This window comes from Canis lupus, chromosome 1 (assembly GCF_011100685.1).
Source record: "Canis lupus familiaris isolate Mischka breed German Shepherd chromosome 1, alternate assembly UU_Cfam_GSD_1.0, whole genome shotgun sequence".
Taxonomy (NCBI): Eukaryota; Metazoa; Chordata; class Mammalia; order Carnivora; family Canidae; genus Canis; species Canis lupus.
The window spans coordinates 57,693,674-57,712,033 of NC_049222.1; the positions used below are offsets into that span (position 1 = coordinate 57,693,674).

Below are 18,360 nucleotides of genomic sequence, written 5' to 3' on the forward strand. Positions count from 1 at the left end.
CTCTTCCCCAGCTTATGCACTCTCTTTCTTTAAAATAAATAAGTCTTTTAAAAAAAGATTAATTGGAAATAATCAGTTACATGTTCATATATATGATCATAATTTTAAAACAATAGAATGTTTTAATTTCTCTGTTATTTTTGTAGCATTAAATTTTTGTTTTAAAATGAGGTTCTAAAAAACATAAAATGAAGTTCTAGATTTTCCTCAGGAAACTCGATCTTAGATAAAATAGTTAATATTGGCTCTTTTCTTCTAGGTTTCACCTTGCTTAAATGTCTTGTCACGATTGTTGTTTAGCAGCGACCCAGATGTATTAGCAGATGTGTGCTGGGCCCTTTCTTATCTCTCTGATGGACCCAATGATAAAATTCAAGCAGTCATTGATTCTGGAGTCTGTCGAAGATTGGTGGAACTTTTGATGTAACTATGATTTATGATTAATAATTGTATGATTGTGTATTAAATCTAGCAGTTAGAGTAATTGCCTTATAATAATCTCTCAAGAGGTACTATTTTTAGGAATGATTGAAGAGCTATCAACCCCACTTTTCAGAACAGCTATCATGCTGAAAAGTTGATCTTTTTTAAAGTTGTATCTCATTTTCTAGTTGGAACTACTCATTTTGTGAATGTGTTTCATCAGTTTTAATCTTTTTATAAGTGGTAGGGACTTAATTCAACAGTTAGGTATAGAATGCCTGTTACTTGCTAGAGTGTTGTACAACATATTGTTAATGAAGTATAGAACATGGCATCTGCTCTCACAGAACCAGTAATCCAGTTAATTGTTACAGTAACCAATTTGTAAAAGCCCATGTAGTGAAAACATTTTGTTGTATTTCATTTGTTCTAGTATTTCACTTGCTAGGCTACTATTGCTACCTTTTTAAAAAAGAACATATTTTTTATAAAAGAAGTTAAAAACCTGTAAGAGAATTTGTTTTAAAAAGATTATCATTTTCTTAAAATTTTATTATACCTTTCCTTTTATCAAAAAACCATTAGGTAGGCTCAAACAAGGCAGATGGTATGAAGAAAAGAGCTCTAGTACAAAGACAACATCTGCCTAGGCAGGCAGGTCCAATGGGGGATCAGGGCTCAAGCTTGAGGTTGGCACCCACAGAGCAGAATAGCAAGCAGGCTGGATGGAGCAACACATGATAGATAACAACCTAGTTGGATCAGAAAATTGGTCATTTATAGGGGGGTTATGATAAAAGAAGCCAGTTTCTTATTCTAAAAGAATGGAGGTACAAATATGGAAAGGAGGAAATACAGAATAATCCCGTGGTATTAGATTAGAATTAGAGATACCAATGTGAACTCACAGCTTTGAACATAAAGAGATAGATGTAGAAATAAGTGTGTATGTGTGTGTGTGTGTCCTCTTAAAGGGTGTGGGAGGTAGTGACACATCTGTACTAAAAAGCCAAATACACCAAATCTTGGTTTTTAAACACTACTCTTCATTAACAGGAACCAAAGTTCTTGGATAAATGGCTGATTCTAGGGCTGGGACTGAGAAAAATTAAGATGAACCCAGAAAGTAGTAAGTGCTCAAAGAATGGAGAAATGTCAAAAGGACACAGACCCACTTGAGGGAACTCCTATGTAAACTTCCAAAATTCAGATGATTTGAGCATTAAAGTAAATTACAATAATATAACAATAGAAATCTGGGAGTCCACACTAAAATAAGTAGGTAGATTAATAGACTGAAAAAAAGCATATAGTTGGAATGATGGTATTATAAAATGTTTATTGGCATCAACATTAATAATAATTCAGACAGTACACATCAAGGGGTGGTGAAAATAGTGGTGCTGGTGCAAGTGGGGTAAGGAATGAGATTTTATATAGTCTAAAAGTATATCCTCTCAAAAATATTAAGTATAAAGGGAAAAACAGTAATATTAAAATAGAGAAATCTGACAGACACCATCATAAGTGACTGGAGTTTGGTTCTACTATTGTGGACAAAACAGGTATCAGATGCTATATAATGTAATGAAGGTGATAGCATTTATGATATCCCAGCTAAACATATAATTTGTGTCTTAATCATGAGGAAGCTTTGGACAAAACCTAATAATTGGCTTATGATTAGCATAAATGTCAAGATCATGAAATAAAGGAAAAATTGGGAATTGTTTTGAATTTAAAAAGACTAGAGACATGACAACTGGGTGTAATACATAATCCTGGATTAGATTCCTTATTACAGAGGTATTACTGGCAAAATTAGTGAAACTTGAGTGGGCTCTCTGGGTAAAGAGTATATAGGAATATTTTGTACTATTTTTGCAAATTTTTTGTAAATTGTAACTCTTGTATGTAAGTTCATATTTTTATTTTTAGGCACAATGATTATAAAGTTGTATCACCTGCATTAAGAGCAGTTGGTAATATTGTGACTGGTGATGATATTCAAACACAGGTGAGTTCAGACTTTAAATTGTTAACATAATAGATTTTAAGAAATTTATCTAGTTTCATACTATTGGTTACATATTAATCAAGACTTGAGCATTACCATAACTATATAGGCATGTATAATGTGTCAGTAAGCATATTCTCGATAAGAAGTGATCAACCTCAAATATCTGTATGTGAAAGCACTATCCTAGATCTATATCAATATAAAGAAGTACAAGATAAGAGGTTGGGTCTCAAGGGATTTATAATAAAATTGATGGGAAAATATGTATTAAAGCAAAACAAATTACCCAGGTTAATGAAAGTTTGCTGAGAGCTGATTGGTCAGTAAACGCTATAGAAGTTTAAAAAAGAGATCACTGTGCTGAGAATGAGAAATCTTTGTAGATTCCATAAAAGAATTGTAATTAAAACTATATTTTAAAGGTGGAGAAGAACTTAAGTAAACTAGAAGAGATTTATGTGAACATAGGTACAGAGGCAGACATGTATGATTTGTATTTAAGAAACATTAAGCCTGACTGGAGAAGGAACTGGTAGGGTTGATTGATAATAGTTTTAATGTGGAGTTGGTTGGAAGGAGGAGCGCTTTTTATAGTAGATTGAAGACCTACTTCAGTGAATTCAGAGAATGGAAGGAAGGATGGCAAGGAAACATTTTCTGGGTTAGTAACCGTGTGTCTTTCTATCTGTGTTTTGGAGGATGGTGAGATACTAGAAAAGATATGATATCAAGATTGACCTTAGGTCTGGGGCAATCTTTCTTGAAGATAGGAACTTAAACTCTGATGTTAAATTTTCATTTGCCACCATAAATTTATTCTAATTTACATATTATTTTTCAGGTTTAATCTTTTCAAGTTCTATTTAGATATATTAGTTAAGTAGTTCATCCTTGGTAATTGATAGTTATTAATTTAAAATAGCTCTTTAAACAAGAATACTCTTCTAAACATAACATTTTCCAGCAGAATTTTGGTGTACTGCTTCATACATTCTTCAGCAAGTAAATTTAATGTAAATCATTGCAGGTATTCCGAAAATAGGAACATAATTATGCCATGGAGAATGTAAAGGGACAAGGCAATACAGATTTCTTTACAAAAGAAAAGTGGAACAGTAAAAAATTTTAATGAAAAGTAATGTACTTATTCTACACATTGAGGTCTTACCAGTTATGGAATTAGGTACTTTCAAACTATTTTTTTTTTCATCGTTTCATTTGGTAAAACTAGAAGTTGGATTCTGACCAGTCACTAAATCTATCTTGAAATTCTTGTATCAATTGAATTCTTAAGTATATTTGTAAACTTGAAGGACACACTTCTGAGTGTCCTGCTTATTTGCATTTTAGTGGTTTGACAGCACTTTACTGCAACAAGTTTTGGCAAGATGGGAGAGTAGAAGATAGCAAGTACCTAAGTTTTACTTTGAAAGGAAGTTCTTTTTTCTTAATTTAGTTTTTCATGAGCGATATTTGTATTTCTAAATTAGTCTATCTTTTTGTAGTTTTTTGCTATGAAACTTTGTTTCCATTTCTGATTTTTGTTTCAGGTAATCTTGAATTGTTCTGCATTACCATGTCTCTTACATTTGTTGAGTAGCCCTAAGGAATCAATAAGAAAAGAAGCCTGCTGGACTGTTTCTAATATCACTGCTGGAAATAGAGCTCAGATTCAGGTAAATATCTTTCAGATCTAAGAAAACAGGAAGATCTCATAAGTCAGTTTGGACAAAAGTTACCATATTATCAGTGATTTTTTTTTTTTTTTTTTTTAGTGTTACTCAAAAAGATTCTTGAAAAGTATTTTACAGAACATGGCCTTTTCTCCTCCAAAATAATAAGATTTATTTATAGTAGTTTGGTAAGGAATCGTGTGATGTGTGTATGTATAAAATTGCCCACAGTGCTAGATACATATGACTAGTCTTAAAAAGAGATTGGTTTTTATTAGTTTTAAGTAAGTTAGGTAATAATATTCCTCTCAAAGCTTTTAAGTGATGATTTTTAGGGTCTTATTAGGCTACTTGAATCAAAAATTACTTATCCATTTTGATCAAGTTATCTGCCTTGTACTTTTATCATCCTTTTAAGTTTATATTCTATTAATATATTTTCCAATCTTGAAAGTATATGAAAGTTTATTGAAAGATTAGAAGGATTTCCAAAGGTGTTTTCAAAAAACTCTTTTAAAGCCAACGGGTCTTATTATTTCTCTACTTATTAACATTTTTAAAACAGCATTGGCATTGTTTATGCTGTATCATTTTTCCTTCTCAGGCTGTTATAGATGCAAATATTTTTCCTGTTTTGATTGAGATTCTTCAGAAAGCAGAGTTTCGCACCAGAAAAGAAGCAGCTTGGGCTATAACTAATGCAACATCAGGAGGCACTCCAGAACAAATAAGGTGTGATACAGTTTTTTTATTCGATTTCAAATGTGAACAGAACAAAATGAAGTACTACATACTTTTTATTTGTTGATGAAACTAAAACATTATTTCTAAGTCCGTTTAGTATGCATTTTTATTTATTTTTATTTTTTTAAAGATGTTATTTATTTATTCATGAGAGACACAGATAGAGATGCAGAGATACAGACAGAGGGAGAAGCAAGCTCCCTAGAGCCTGATGTGGGACTTGATCCCCAGACCCAGGATCATGCCCTGAGCAGAAGGCAGATGCTCAACCACTGAGCCACCCAGGTGTCCCTTAATGTGCATTTTTAATGTGAAATGAAAGCATTTTGTTACATCAGTTATATTATTCATTCATAGTAGGGTTTTTTTCTTTTTTTTCAGCAGTAAAGGATAATTAACATCACTTGCCTTGGCAGACTATTTCAGATTAAAAATCTGAAAAAGAACAGTCTGTATTAATTTAAAAAATATACTATAATGGACATTAAATATTTTGTATACCATTAGAGTCACATACATATAACTTTATTATATAGGAATGGCTGGTATGAACATCCACTTACTTAAGTAATTATTAAAAATAAAATTAAAAATAATACTGAAATAGACATTTGTTTGTATAGTGATGTTCTCCTAGTTGGTTGTTAGCCTTACCTGCAGATGGTATCTTTTTTTCTCTATACTAGTTTTCTTTTTTTCTTTTTTCTTTTTTACAGTTGGTTTTTGAATCTAGGTCTTTTGTTATTTGTTTACTTGTTTCTTTTACTGACAACGTAAGTAGTAGGTACAGGGGCTTTGAAGTCAGGCTGCTTTCAAATCCTGTTCCCTGAATAAAAGTTGTGTGACCTTGACAAAGTAATTTTACCTGTCTCATCATCCACAGTTTCGTCACATTTTCAAATGAATTTGGTTAATGGATAATCAGTTATGGTAGTTTCTTAATAATTAAATGGAATTCATATATTGAAAGTGCCTAACATGATGCCTGAACATTAAGTTCTCTACTGAGTTTAGCTGCTATTATCATTATTATTTGTTATCATCATCAACTTTTATGACCAGAGTTGATTCCTAAATTTCTTTTTATCTTGTACTTTTACTCTCTTTTCCCCCATAGCAAGGTTCTACTTTGCACTTATATAAAAGTCTGACTTCCTACAGAATCTTCTTCTATGGATTTGTCTGAAACTCAGGACTTTTTAAGTTTCTGGAAGTGACTGTAGAGGGTATTTTCTAATGAGTGTTTAATTTATGTCATAATTTATAAAACAAGAAGTCAAGCTACTAGCTATTTTACAAATCACTGAGAGGATTTTGAAATATACCTGTTGAGAGATCTTTGTCTTCTTGCCTTCATTTATACTATTATCTTGATGTCTTAGATTTATATTTCTATATATTGATTACATCTTTTCTGCTTTTTATTTTCCACTTTCTTTCCATTACATTTCAATCTCATATTATGAATATAAGGAGTAATAAAACAAGATCTTCCCTTTGTTCTAGTTTGCATTTTTTATAAACTAATATTTATCTGCTTTGTGAACGAAAGTTTCTTTGTTCATCTACAAATAGTTGTATTTTTTCAATTTGTTTTCATTATTATGTCTAGTTCATATATTATTACCTAAATTTATTGGTGTGTGTCAGGTGTCCAAAATGAGATCATTATTTTTTCTAGCCATTTTTGCCATTTCATTAATTCTACATATATGGAAGGAAATCTTGATCTTAGATTAATTTCAGCATGCATACCAATAATATTTGTTGAATGTCTGATATTGCCAGTTGTACTAATTCATTTCAGTTATTGAGTGCCTGGAGAATATCAGATACTTTCATATACTTTTTGTCCTTTAACTCCATACCTCTGTGAGATTTATTCAACAAATATATTGATTAAAGTATATAGCAAGTGAATACTCTAATGAAGGTATATACTTTTTTTTTAAGAAAAGAAGAGTGGAAACTGACTTTTGAACGCTTAACTGTATTTTTACAGCAACCCTCTGAGCTTGGTACTGTTATTACCCCCATTTTTAAGATGGAGAAATTGAGGCACAGAACACTCAAAGTCATACAATTAATAAGGAATGCAATTGGAACTTGCATGCAGTCTGGCTTTAGTACATGTTTTTTTCCTTTAGCCTTAATGGACTTTTTGCCAAGTAAATAAATCAGTTACTTTATTTATGTTATAGAGAATGGAAAAGAAGTGCTAAAAACTATAAAAGAACAGAGTATTAAAAAATGAGTGGAAGGGATGCCTGGGTGGCTCAGCAGTTGAGCATGTGCCTTCGGCTCAAGGCGTGATCCCAGGGTCTTGGAATCAAGTCCCACATCGGGCTCCCTGCAGGGAGCCTGCTTCTCCCTCTGCCTGTGTCTCTGTGCCTCTCTGTGTCTCATGAATAAATAAATAAAATCTTAAAAAAAATGAGTGGAGTAACTTTTGTGAGCATTGTTTATTAAAATTACTCACAACATAGACTGTTTTGCTCCTAGAAGCCTACTGTATGCTTCTAAAAACAGGAGATATTTTAGAGCATCAGCTATGATTGTTTTTGTGGGAAATTTGACTTCGATGTCACTTCTCCCTATTTCTCCCTCCTCCCATATGACCCCAATGTGTGTGCATAGGCTCACATTTTAAAAAAGAAAGCACCTTGAAGCCACTATTCATAGTATTCATATGCTGTGCAAAAACAGGCCCAAGTACCAGTTTGCTTGCATGTGTATTTTTGTAATATTTGTAATATTACTTATTGCTAATTGTGGTAAATGAGAATAGGAGAGTAAAAAGTTTTCTTGTTCTTATGTAAGTGCAAATTAAATGTTTTAATGTTTGAGTTTGTATAAGAATATTTTTCTTAATTGTTTATATAACATCACTGAAGAATATTTGCTATAAATAACATTTAAGTCTTTCTAATTGTGTTTTTTTTTTTTCTCTCTGCTTTTTTTTCAATTACTCTGAAGGTATTTGGTAGCTTTAGGTTGCATTAAACCACTTTGTGACCTGTTGACTGTTATGGACTCTAAAATAGTCCAAGTGGCTTTAAATGGACTTGAAAATATTTTACGTCTTGGAGAACAAGAATCTAAGCAGAATGGGATAGGTATTAATCCATACTGTGCTCTCATTGAAGAAGCATATGGTAAGCAGTGAGTTCAAAATGTATCATATAAGTAAGTCTTTTTGTTTTTAATTGACATATAGCATTACAAGTTGGTCTCAGGTGTACAACATAATGATTCAGTGTTTGTATATATTGTGAAAGGATCAGGATCACCATCATAGTCCCCGTCCAGTACATTCTATCCCCATGACTTATTTATAACTAGAAGTTTGTACCTTTTGACCTCCTTCACACATTTTGCCAACTTCCCCCACTGGCAACCACGAGTCTGTTCTCTGTATCTATGAATTTGGTATTTTTTTTGTTTTTGGATTTCACATATAGGTGATATTATATAGTATTTGCCTTTCTCTGTGTGGCTTATTTTATTTAGTGTAATGCCCTCAAGGTCCATCCATGTTGTCACAAATGGCAATATTTCATTCTTTTTTATGGCTGAATAATATTTTATTATATTCATATATACTAGTTTTTTAAATCCATTCATCTGTCAGTAAACACTTATGGTTGCTTACATACCTTAAATGCCACTGTAAATAGTGCTGCAATGAACATGGGGATGCAGATGTCTTTTCTAGTTAGTATTTTTGTTTTCTCTGGATAAATATCCAGAAATGGAATTTCTAATTTACATGGTAGTTCTGGTTTTTTTGAGTAGTTTAATTTTTTGAAGAACTTCTATACTGTCTACCACAGTGGCTTTACCAATTTATATTCCTACCAACAATGCACCAGGGTCCCCTGTGCTCCACATCTACACTTCTTATTTCTAGTCTTTTTGATAATAGTCATCCTAACAGCGGTGAGGTGATTATTTCATTGTGGTTTTGATTTAAATTTCCCTAATGATTACTGATTTGAACACCTTCTCAGGTACCTGTTGGATATCTGTCTTCTTTGGGAAAATGTCTACAGATCCTCTACCCATTTTTTAACCAGATTGCTTGTTTTTGGTATAGAGTTGTATGAGTTCTTTTATATATTTTGGGTATAAACACCTTAAGATATATGATTTGCAAATATTGTCTCCTTTTCTGTAAATTGCCTGTTCATTTTGTTGATGGGTTCCTTTGCTGTGCAGAAGCTTTTTACTTTGATGTAATCCTACTTGTTTATTTTTACTTTTGTTGTCTTTTGGTGTCAAATTCAAATTTCAAGACCAGTGTCAAATAGTTTATCACCAATGTTTTCTTGTACTTTTGTGGTTTCAGATCTTAAGTTCAGGTAATCCATTCAGGGCATGTTTTTGTGTACAGTATAAGATAGTGGCCCAGTTTCTCTTTTGTATGTGGCTGTCCAGTTTTCCCAGCACCATTTATTGAAGACACTGCCCTTTACCTATTGTATGTTACATTCTTTGCTCCTTTGTAGTAAATTGATTTTACTAGATTGCAAAGCTAGAATTCTCAAAACTTACTGGCAGTAAATTGATTTTACTATATTACAAAGCTAGTTTTACTGGTTTTGCCAGTAAGTTTTGAGAATTCTAGCTTTGTAATATAGTTTGAAATCAGAGAGTATGATGCCTCCAGCATTGTTTTTTTCTTAAGATTGCTTTTGGCTATTTGGGGTTTTATGTGGTTCAATATAAATTTTAGGATTGTTTGTTCTGTTTCTGTGAAAAATGCCATTCGTTTTTTGATAAGGATTATATTGGATCCTAAAGATTGCTTCGGGTAGTTCAGACATTTTAGCAATATTAATTCTTCCATTCCATGAGCACAGAGTATCTTTCCATTTATTTGTATCATCTTCCAATTTTAGTATATGTGCTGCCGAAGCGAGCACTATTTGTATCATCTTCAATTCCTTCCTTTTTATAGTTTTCAGTGTGCAAGTGTTTCACCTCCTTTGTTAAATTTATTCCTAGGTATTTTATTCTTTTTGATGCACTTGTAAATGGGATTATTTTTAATCTCTCTTTCTGATAGTTATTGGTGTATAGAAATGCAATAGATTTTTGTACTAATTTTGTATCCTCCTTTACTGAATTGACTGATTGGTTTTAAGTTTTTTGGTGGAGTCTTTAGGATTTTCTATATGTAATACCATGTCATCTGCAAATGGTGATACTTCTTTTTTAAACCAGATGCCTTTTATTTCTTTTTACAGCCTAATTGCTCTGGCTAGAACTTCCAGTACTATTCTGCTATAATACAATTGAAGAGGTTTATCTGTAATTAAATGAAAAATATTTTCAGCATCACCCAGACTTAGTGTAGATTTTTCTTCTTGTAAGCAATAAAATAGAGTGAGTGCTCTAAATTCTGCTTATCTTATAAAAATAGTTTCACTTATAGTTTGTACTTTTGGTATATTATACAGTAGCTTCATTGGATTTGTAAATAGTACTCTATTCCATACTGATCTCCTCTGGCTCATTCTCTGAGAGAATGTGTGTGTTTTTTGCTCACTTTTTAGTTTCTTCATTTTGTTTTGATGCTTTCCCTTTTTGTGGTTTTTATAAAGAGCAAAATCAATCTGGAAAGGACCTGTGGAGTACAGAATCTGAAATTGTCATTCTCTAAACTTTTTTAGAGAAACCAAACTTATTTGGGCAAAATCACATAGCAAGGTGGAGTCTTTGATCTTTTTATTCCCAAGCCTGTGTTACTCCCTCATACCTCACTGCCTTATGTTCTCATTCTTGAAATTTAAAACATAAGTGGTATTGTCTATCAGCATATGCAGAGATTTGATAAAAATAACAACCCCCATTGCTGATGGACTGACAGATCCTATTGGTTCAGTATTTTGGTTCAAATATTTGATGAAACTTGGATAACAATTTTCTTTGTATATATATATATGTGTGTGTGTGTGTGTGTGTGTGTGTGTGTATATACATATATATAAATATATATGTTTTGTATAACAGGTCTGGATAAAATCGAATTTTTGCAAAGCCATGAAAATCAGGAAATTTACCAAAAGGCTTTTGATTTGATTGAACATTACTTTGGTGTAGAGGAAGATGACCCAAGCATTGTACCTCAGGTGGATGAAAGTCAACAGCAGTTTGTTTTTCAGCAGCAGGAAGCACCAATGGAAGGGTTTCAACTTTAACTTGTTGGGGAAAAATTAATGGCTACAAAGGGTAATTTCAGATATCACTTCTTTGTTACAATGTCAGTAGGAATGTTTGATGTGTTTTTACTTAGAACAGAAAAACAAGTTGATGCACTTTTAAAAAGCAAAACAAAATTTCCATTCAGATGCAATTTTCATTATAGTTTTGTTTTTATTTTAGTGTACCTATATTTGTGTTTTTATTTTATCTATTTTTTGTAACTATTTCGTGAGCAATTAAATACATATGAAATTATTTAATAACTTAAGCTTGAAAAGGAGAACTTTGGTAAAGTATTACATATAATGGTTCTGAATTTTTTCTAGCATCTTGGAAACTGCACATTAGCAGTACAGCTGATAATTGCATTTTGGCAGTAAGTCTGACATGCCCAATCTACTAAATCTACCTCTATCTTGAAGCAAAAACAAAAAGCTTCAGAAGCATGAAATAGTGTAAAAGCTAAATTAGAATGTGAAAATATCTATTACCTTAAATTATAAATCACTGTGCTGTAGGTTATACTTTGCAAAAAAAAAAAAAATTACAACAGGAAAAACCTGTAGGATTTATTTATAAAACATAGAAGTATTGTACTGATAATCAATTAAAATGTGGCAATTGTGAAGAGAAAAGCTGTTCTTCATGTTGAACACATTAAAATGATTACACATTTAAATATTTGTGTTTTTAACATGTAAATGCTATTATATTAGTATATTTTGTATTTTGACCAAATATGCTACCATTTTTGAAATAGTGTTTTATTATTTTTTCACTCTTCATTTTAAAAAGCATCATGATAGAGATGCCATCATGAATCTAAAGTAGTGCTGCATAGCAAAAATAATACTGTAATTCTTTCTCTGATTTTTTTCAGAGCAGTAATTGAAAAGTTTCACTTTTTGTGTAATGATAAACTTAGGTACTTGAATGGCAAAATTATCCTGAAGAAATCACCTTGTTGTGTGTTAAATTTTAATAAATGACTTAATGCTTAGAGACTAAAGGATGACACTAATGAAAATTGTTAAGGATTCTTTGATATAGTTGAAATCTGTATTAGGGACTTTTTTTTCATTTTTCATAATAATCGGAGGGCCATACTGCTGCTTGTTGTAAATCAGTGTATTAAATTACATTTGTATCAGATTGGTCAAGATAATGTATGTGTTTTATGTATTAACAGTAAAAACCTCTTCAAACCATGAAGCTTTTTAAAAAAGTTTCAATAGAAAAAGTATATATATTTATTTATAGATGCATATGTATATGGTGTCTGTGTGTTATTCTCACAGTGCTGTACTTGGTAGAGCTTTCCAAGCAGATATGGTACTGTTGAAACTCAGTCTTTTCATTTATAGTTAAATGCAGGCTATTTACACTTCCAATTATATACCTGAAATACTTATTTAAAAATTAGTATACAATTGTTTTAAGATGGGAGGTAAAGCATTTTTGATATGATTCATAGTCTATTCTGTAAAGAAAGATTTCATTTATGATAGCATTTATAATGTTTCTGCTGGAAATCAGAGGCATGTTACGAGAAGAAAATGTATATAGGAGTACTTTTAAATTGTATGACACTTTGTAAATTATGTATCATGAAACTAGCTTTTGGCAAGACACTTAAAACCTACAGCTCTAAAATACAGGTTTAAATGGTGTCCATAATGCTGACTGTATCTGCCAAACCTCTTTTATATATTGTTAAGTAGAGGATTGTATCTGTGCCCTATTTATTGTAGTGGAAGTTACAAAGTTTAGTATAAAAAGCTTTTTTTGTGGTATGTATATTTAAAAGAACAGGGTAGTTCTGTCCAAGATTACCAAATTGATGGTGAATTTATGAGATAAACATTTTTTTGTGGTACAGATGGTTCCAAGTATCAGGTAACAGGGTATTCCACTCTTTCTAATCAATTGAACTTGATAATGCAGCATAAACTAATTCATAAACTAACCAGCTGTGCCTGCTTTTATTTTGAGGACCCTGTAGTCACATAACTATCTAAGCTAAGTCTTTGAAACAAATAGTTCTTATAGAAGGAAAAATAATATATATATGTCTATACACCCACACACATAAAAAATGATTTTTGAGGGGACAATTTTTAAATTTTGCCAGTAAAACAAATCTTGTATCTCTAAATACAGAATATGGCCATGTTTTAAGCATCTAAATATAAAATTATATTTAATTTCTTAGATCTGTTATTTGGGTAATTAATTTAATTAGATTTGAATTCAGGAGGGAGTATCTAATAGTTGAGACCAGCTATTGACATGCTGATGACTTAATTGAATCAAGAGTAGCAAATACTTTGTTATTAAAAATTTTTTACATATGACTACTCTTTTCAAATAAAATATTTAAAAAGCTCCAAAATGTTATTTCATTAATCTTCATTCACCCTTACGGAAAAAAAAAAAATTCTTTTTTAAACTTGCTCTCCTAATGAGATATTTAAATTGAATAGAAACTGTGCCAAAAAAAAAATTTTAAACATATTGTAAAAAGGGGAAATGCATGCAACATTAATGTAAAAATCAAGAAAACACTTGAAAGAACCTTTTACATTTATTTAAATTCATTGTTTTATTTTGTCTAAATTTTAATTTGTACTAGTTAATCTATGCAATCATGCTTACTTGTTTTGTATTTGCAAGTACTTGACTCAGTAGCCTGGTGTTTTTAACAAGTTTTATTTTTAAAGGTGTTTCTAGAACTTAAATTTTTAGTGTCATTTTTTTCACTTAACTGGTTGCACCAGAACAAGAAAGCAAAACAAAAACAAAAACAAAAAAACAACAAAATCTGCTGGCACAAAAATAACATCATTTGGTACCTGTAAAACTTTTTTTGCAAGGTAAAGGTTGATTTATTGAATAAAGGACTAAAAGAAGCATTACCTTTGCCTCATATTTTTTCTGAAAAGGAACATTATGGAAAAGGTAACTCTAATACAAGGTCTTAGTGAGCTGTTCTGAATTCAGCTATCTACTGGCTGCTTTGTGAAACTGTGAAATCAAAGTAATTGTTAACCTTTACTTATTTTAGTTCATAGCATTACTGTTTTATGAAATGTGACATATTAGGAGCCAATATGCTAGGGCTCTACAAGGATAATGTGTCTTCAAATTCTGAATTGGGGAGTGGGATGAGGGGAGGATATTCTTGCCTAACTAAACCAACAATTGAGCAGTATGCAATATTATGAAATGTTACAGCACTATATTAAAAATAATAAAATACTATTTTACAATTGCATTTATATAAATGTGTCAGTTTCATTTGTTCTCACTTAGGATGGTGTATTCCTGATGGAACAAAAACAGATGCTCTCATTGACTATAATTCCCTCCACTTTCTAAAACCAGATTGTTGTTTGTAGCATATCTGATAAAGCCGTATGTTGCTTTTATTTAAAAACTTGTATGTTGTGCTATACAACAAATTTATCTTTGTATTTCAAGCTTTGGCAGTTAGCAGACATTCACATGTTTTGAGATTACTTTTTCCTTTTCTCTCTTTTTTTTTTTTTTTTAAAGATTTTATTTATTTATTCATGAGAGACAGAGAGAGAGGCAGAGACACAGGCAGAGGGAGAAGCAGGCTCCATGCAGGGAGCCTGATGTGGGACTCGATCCCCGGTCCCCAGGATCACGCCCTGGGCTGAAGGCGGCACTAAACCACCGAGCCACCAGGGCTGCCCTCCTTTTCTGCTATTTTAATGCAATACAGTGCACTACTTAAGGGGTAAAGTTTTAAACGTGATAAATAGAAATCAGAGAGAATATCCAATTTAACTTACTAATGAACTATGGGACACAGGGTACACACTGTAGCCAAGCCTAAGCCTCCTAGCCTAGTATTTTTGTTTTTTTCTGCTGCTACTATATTTTTTGCTTTGCCTGGCTTTGTTTCCTTCAGTATTTGAAACTAAGTTTAATCACAGAATAGTGAAAGTGATTGGATCAATTATTTTTGGTACCTTACTCTCAGTAAGGCAGTCTGCAATTTTAGTGACAAATGAGTTCCTGAAAATGTATGAAAATAAAATTAGAGGTCAAACAATAGACTTAAATATGCAGTGGCATTCCCTCCCCAGAAATTACTAAGTGTACATCCTTTAATGTGTTTTTGCTCAATTTTATATATGTTCTTTAATTTCCTTTCCTTTGGTATTTGAAGAGGACTAAATTCGGTAAACACACGATTCCCCCTTTTAGCATATCAATTTTTACATTTGTTTCAGTAGTTTGTCTTAGGATATATATATACATCATATCATTATTCATAGCACTTTTAACATTTCAATTTTCCATTCTGTTATTAAATAAAACCTTCAAATAATTGCACTGGCTATAAAGCAACACCAGAACTAGAATGTTGATTGGGAGCAGCCCCACCAAATAAACAATTTGGAATGCTCAGTAGTTCATGCACAAGCATTTTAATATGGAGACAGTAGGCAGTTTAGGGATTTTAATTTGTAATGCTGAAAAGTGCTTCTTATTTAAAAATTAAATGTCTTAAACTTGTAGACTACTCATGAGGGATCTCTCCTGTTCTTTTGCAGTTATGGTTAACATGTTTTTAAAAGCTAAAATAGCATGACAAAATTTAATATACTCTTTAGAGTTTCAGTATGACTCACTATTTCCTAAGCATTCCATCTTTTAAATTGTTTTATTATAAAATATACACAAAGAGAATAACGTGTAAGAAGTTTGAATAACAAAATGAACACCTACATATACACCACCCAGTTTAAAAAATTATTCTTTGCAACCATTATTCTGGATTGTGTTAATAATTCCTATGTTTTTCCTCATTGTTTTTTCTCATGTTTATGTATCCCTAAAATAGTATCACTTCCCTGTTTTCGAAATACATAAAATGGAATATTTCACTTCACATATTCTATGATTTTTTAGCTCAATGTTAACTTTTTTTTTGAGATGCATTCATATTGATGTATATATCTGCTTCATTTTCTTTGCTGTATATACTATTCCATTTTCTGACATAATTATAAGGCACGTCTTCTATCTTGTTCTTCAGGATTATCATTGCATTTTCACATAAAGAATTCACTTTTCAAATTCTGTTAAGAGCCCCATAGGGTTTTGGGATGAAATTAATCTAGAGGACAATTTTGGAGGAATTAACATCTTTATGAGACAAACTCTTCCTGTCCATGAACAAGTTATAGCTTACCATTTACCTAGACCTTCCTTATTGCATTTCAAAAAAAATTTTTTTGCAGTTTTCTTCACAAAGATCATTCACATTTTTAAAGATTTACCCCAAGTTAGGACCCTTACATTTTTCATTGTAAAAACAATTATCTTTGCCACCTAAAATTTTCCAACTTGTTGCTGGGGTATAGAAATATAATTGAATTTTTATATTAATCATGTCTAATAACCTTGCTAAGTTAATTCCAATTTATAGGAGATTTGTGGTTTTGTAGACCATATGAACTGAATAATGGCATTTAATTGTTTCTTATTGCATTAGGTAGCATCTCTAGTACAATAGTGATTAGAAGTAATAGCAAGCATTTTAAACTTGTTATTTTTTTTAGTGCCTTTAATGTTGCACCACCAGATATGAAGTAGTAGATGTAGTTTCTCTTGCTATTTTCAGATGCTGTGTTATCAAAGTTGCCTACTCTCCAAAAATCAAAATTCAGGGCATTTTCAAGGTCATTTATGGACGTTGTGCAGAGTGGTGAAAAAATGGAGTCACCCAGGGCACATGTTCCCAGCTGAGGTTGAACAAAGCAATGCTCTGCTTTCGTATTTCAGCTCTCATACTATAAACTATCCTGATCTACGTAGTGCCACGTTCCTTGCACCTTATTTGTTGGTAATCTTGCTGTTTAAAATGGCCTGTAAGTATAGTGCTGAAGTGCTGTTTAGTGTTCCTAAGTGCAAGAAAACAGTGATGTGTCTTAACAGAAACATGTTACCCAGGCTTTGTTTAGGCAGGAGTTAGAGTTCGTAGGCTGTGAGTTCAATGTTAATGAAGCATATATATAGTCTTAAACACACAGAGAACAGGTTATACATTGATTGGTTGACAAAAATGTTACCAGAGGCTCTCAGGAAACATATGGGATTTTCCCCTTGGAGTAATGATTTAGTACTTGCTAATTTTGGTGTTTGCAGCAACTTTATACAATAACTCCCATGAATAATGAGAATTGACTGGGTTTTTTGTAGATAGTTTCTGTCAGCCTTAAAAAGTTAAAAGTACTCATTCCTAGTGTAAGGTTTTAATTTTATTCTGTTTTTAACCAGAATGGAGTTGAAATTCCTCCCCTGTTTATTCTGCATCATGAATAAGCATATGGTTTTCCATTGTTAATATGCTGGAAAAAAGACTTTCCAGTATTGAACTTATTTTAAGATATACCCAATGTGTCATGTATCCTTTTATTGCTTTTAAGCTCCAAATGCACTCTTCCTCAACCTACTTTGTGATATGTTTACTGGACTGTAAACATTTCTCCTTTGCCAAGTGGCATTGATTTGTCAATAGAAGGCACTGGAGAGACACTGACAGAGGAAGAAGTTTTCTTGACTTATTCCAAGTGTGCTTTTCTTAGTGTTTGTTCCTGTGATGCTCAGTCATCATGCAGAAGACTTACAGAGAATTACCCCAGTGATCCAACTGGTTTTCTAGCAAGTTGCACAGGCACCCAGTAGGTGGCTTCCCAGTTTAGTTTCACTGCAGCCCCAGCAGGCATGTAAGGAGACTTGCAGGGACCCCAATGGGCAACTTCTCAGATTAAGCAGCATCTTGCAAGCAACATTCTAGGAAGTTCCTCCAGCATCTCTGAGAGCAACTTCCTGATGAGTTTTGCTGGCACCTCAGTGGACAGTTTTCTGTTTGTCAGCCTCAGCTGGAGACACCCAAAGAATTTAGCTGCCATCTAGGGATGCTACATACCAACGAGGTCTGACTCTTAACCTTGGAGGAGAGGGCTCTATCCAGGTTTATTCCTTCCTTGGATACTCCCTTTGTCTCAGACATAGTGGCTGTTCCCTACATCTGCTTTTCCTGTTATTTATCAGACTTCTCTTTAGAGTAGCCAATCCTTCATTACAACTGTTTTTTTCATTAAATTTTCCCTGTTCAGGTATCAAGGACATGCTTTCTTTAAAAAAAAAAAAAGTTTTATTGAGATATTTACCCACATTTCGTACAGTTTATCTGCTTAAAGTATACAGTCCAGTGGTTTCTATATTCATACGGATGTGTAACTATAGCCACAA

General features: G+C 32.2%; 1 protein-coding gene across 2 annotated transcripts in view; it reads left to right on the forward strand.

Annotated features, from left to right (window-relative positions):
• Nucleotides 1-14,341, forward strand: part of KPNA5 (karyopherin subunit alpha 5) — a 42,703-nt gene extending 28,362 nt beyond the window's left edge. For both annotated transcript variants that reach the window (XM_038526635.1, XM_038526636.1), the window contains exons 9-14: nt 260-423; nt 2,362-2,440; nt 3,994-4,119; nt 4,721-4,848; nt 7,837-8,015; nt 10,876-14,341. In XM_038526635.1, the coding sequence (XP_038382563.1) occupies nt 260-423; nt 2,362-2,440; nt 3,994-4,119; nt 4,721-4,848; nt 7,837-8,015; nt 10,876-11,063 (864 nt within the window). In that variant the 3' untranslated portion in view covers nt 11,064-14,341. The remainder of the gene's footprint in view (nt 1-259; nt 424-2,361; nt 2,441-3,993; nt 4,120-4,720; nt 4,849-7,836; nt 8,016-10,875) is intronic.
• Nucleotides 14,342-18,360: the final 4,019 nt, after the last annotated feature.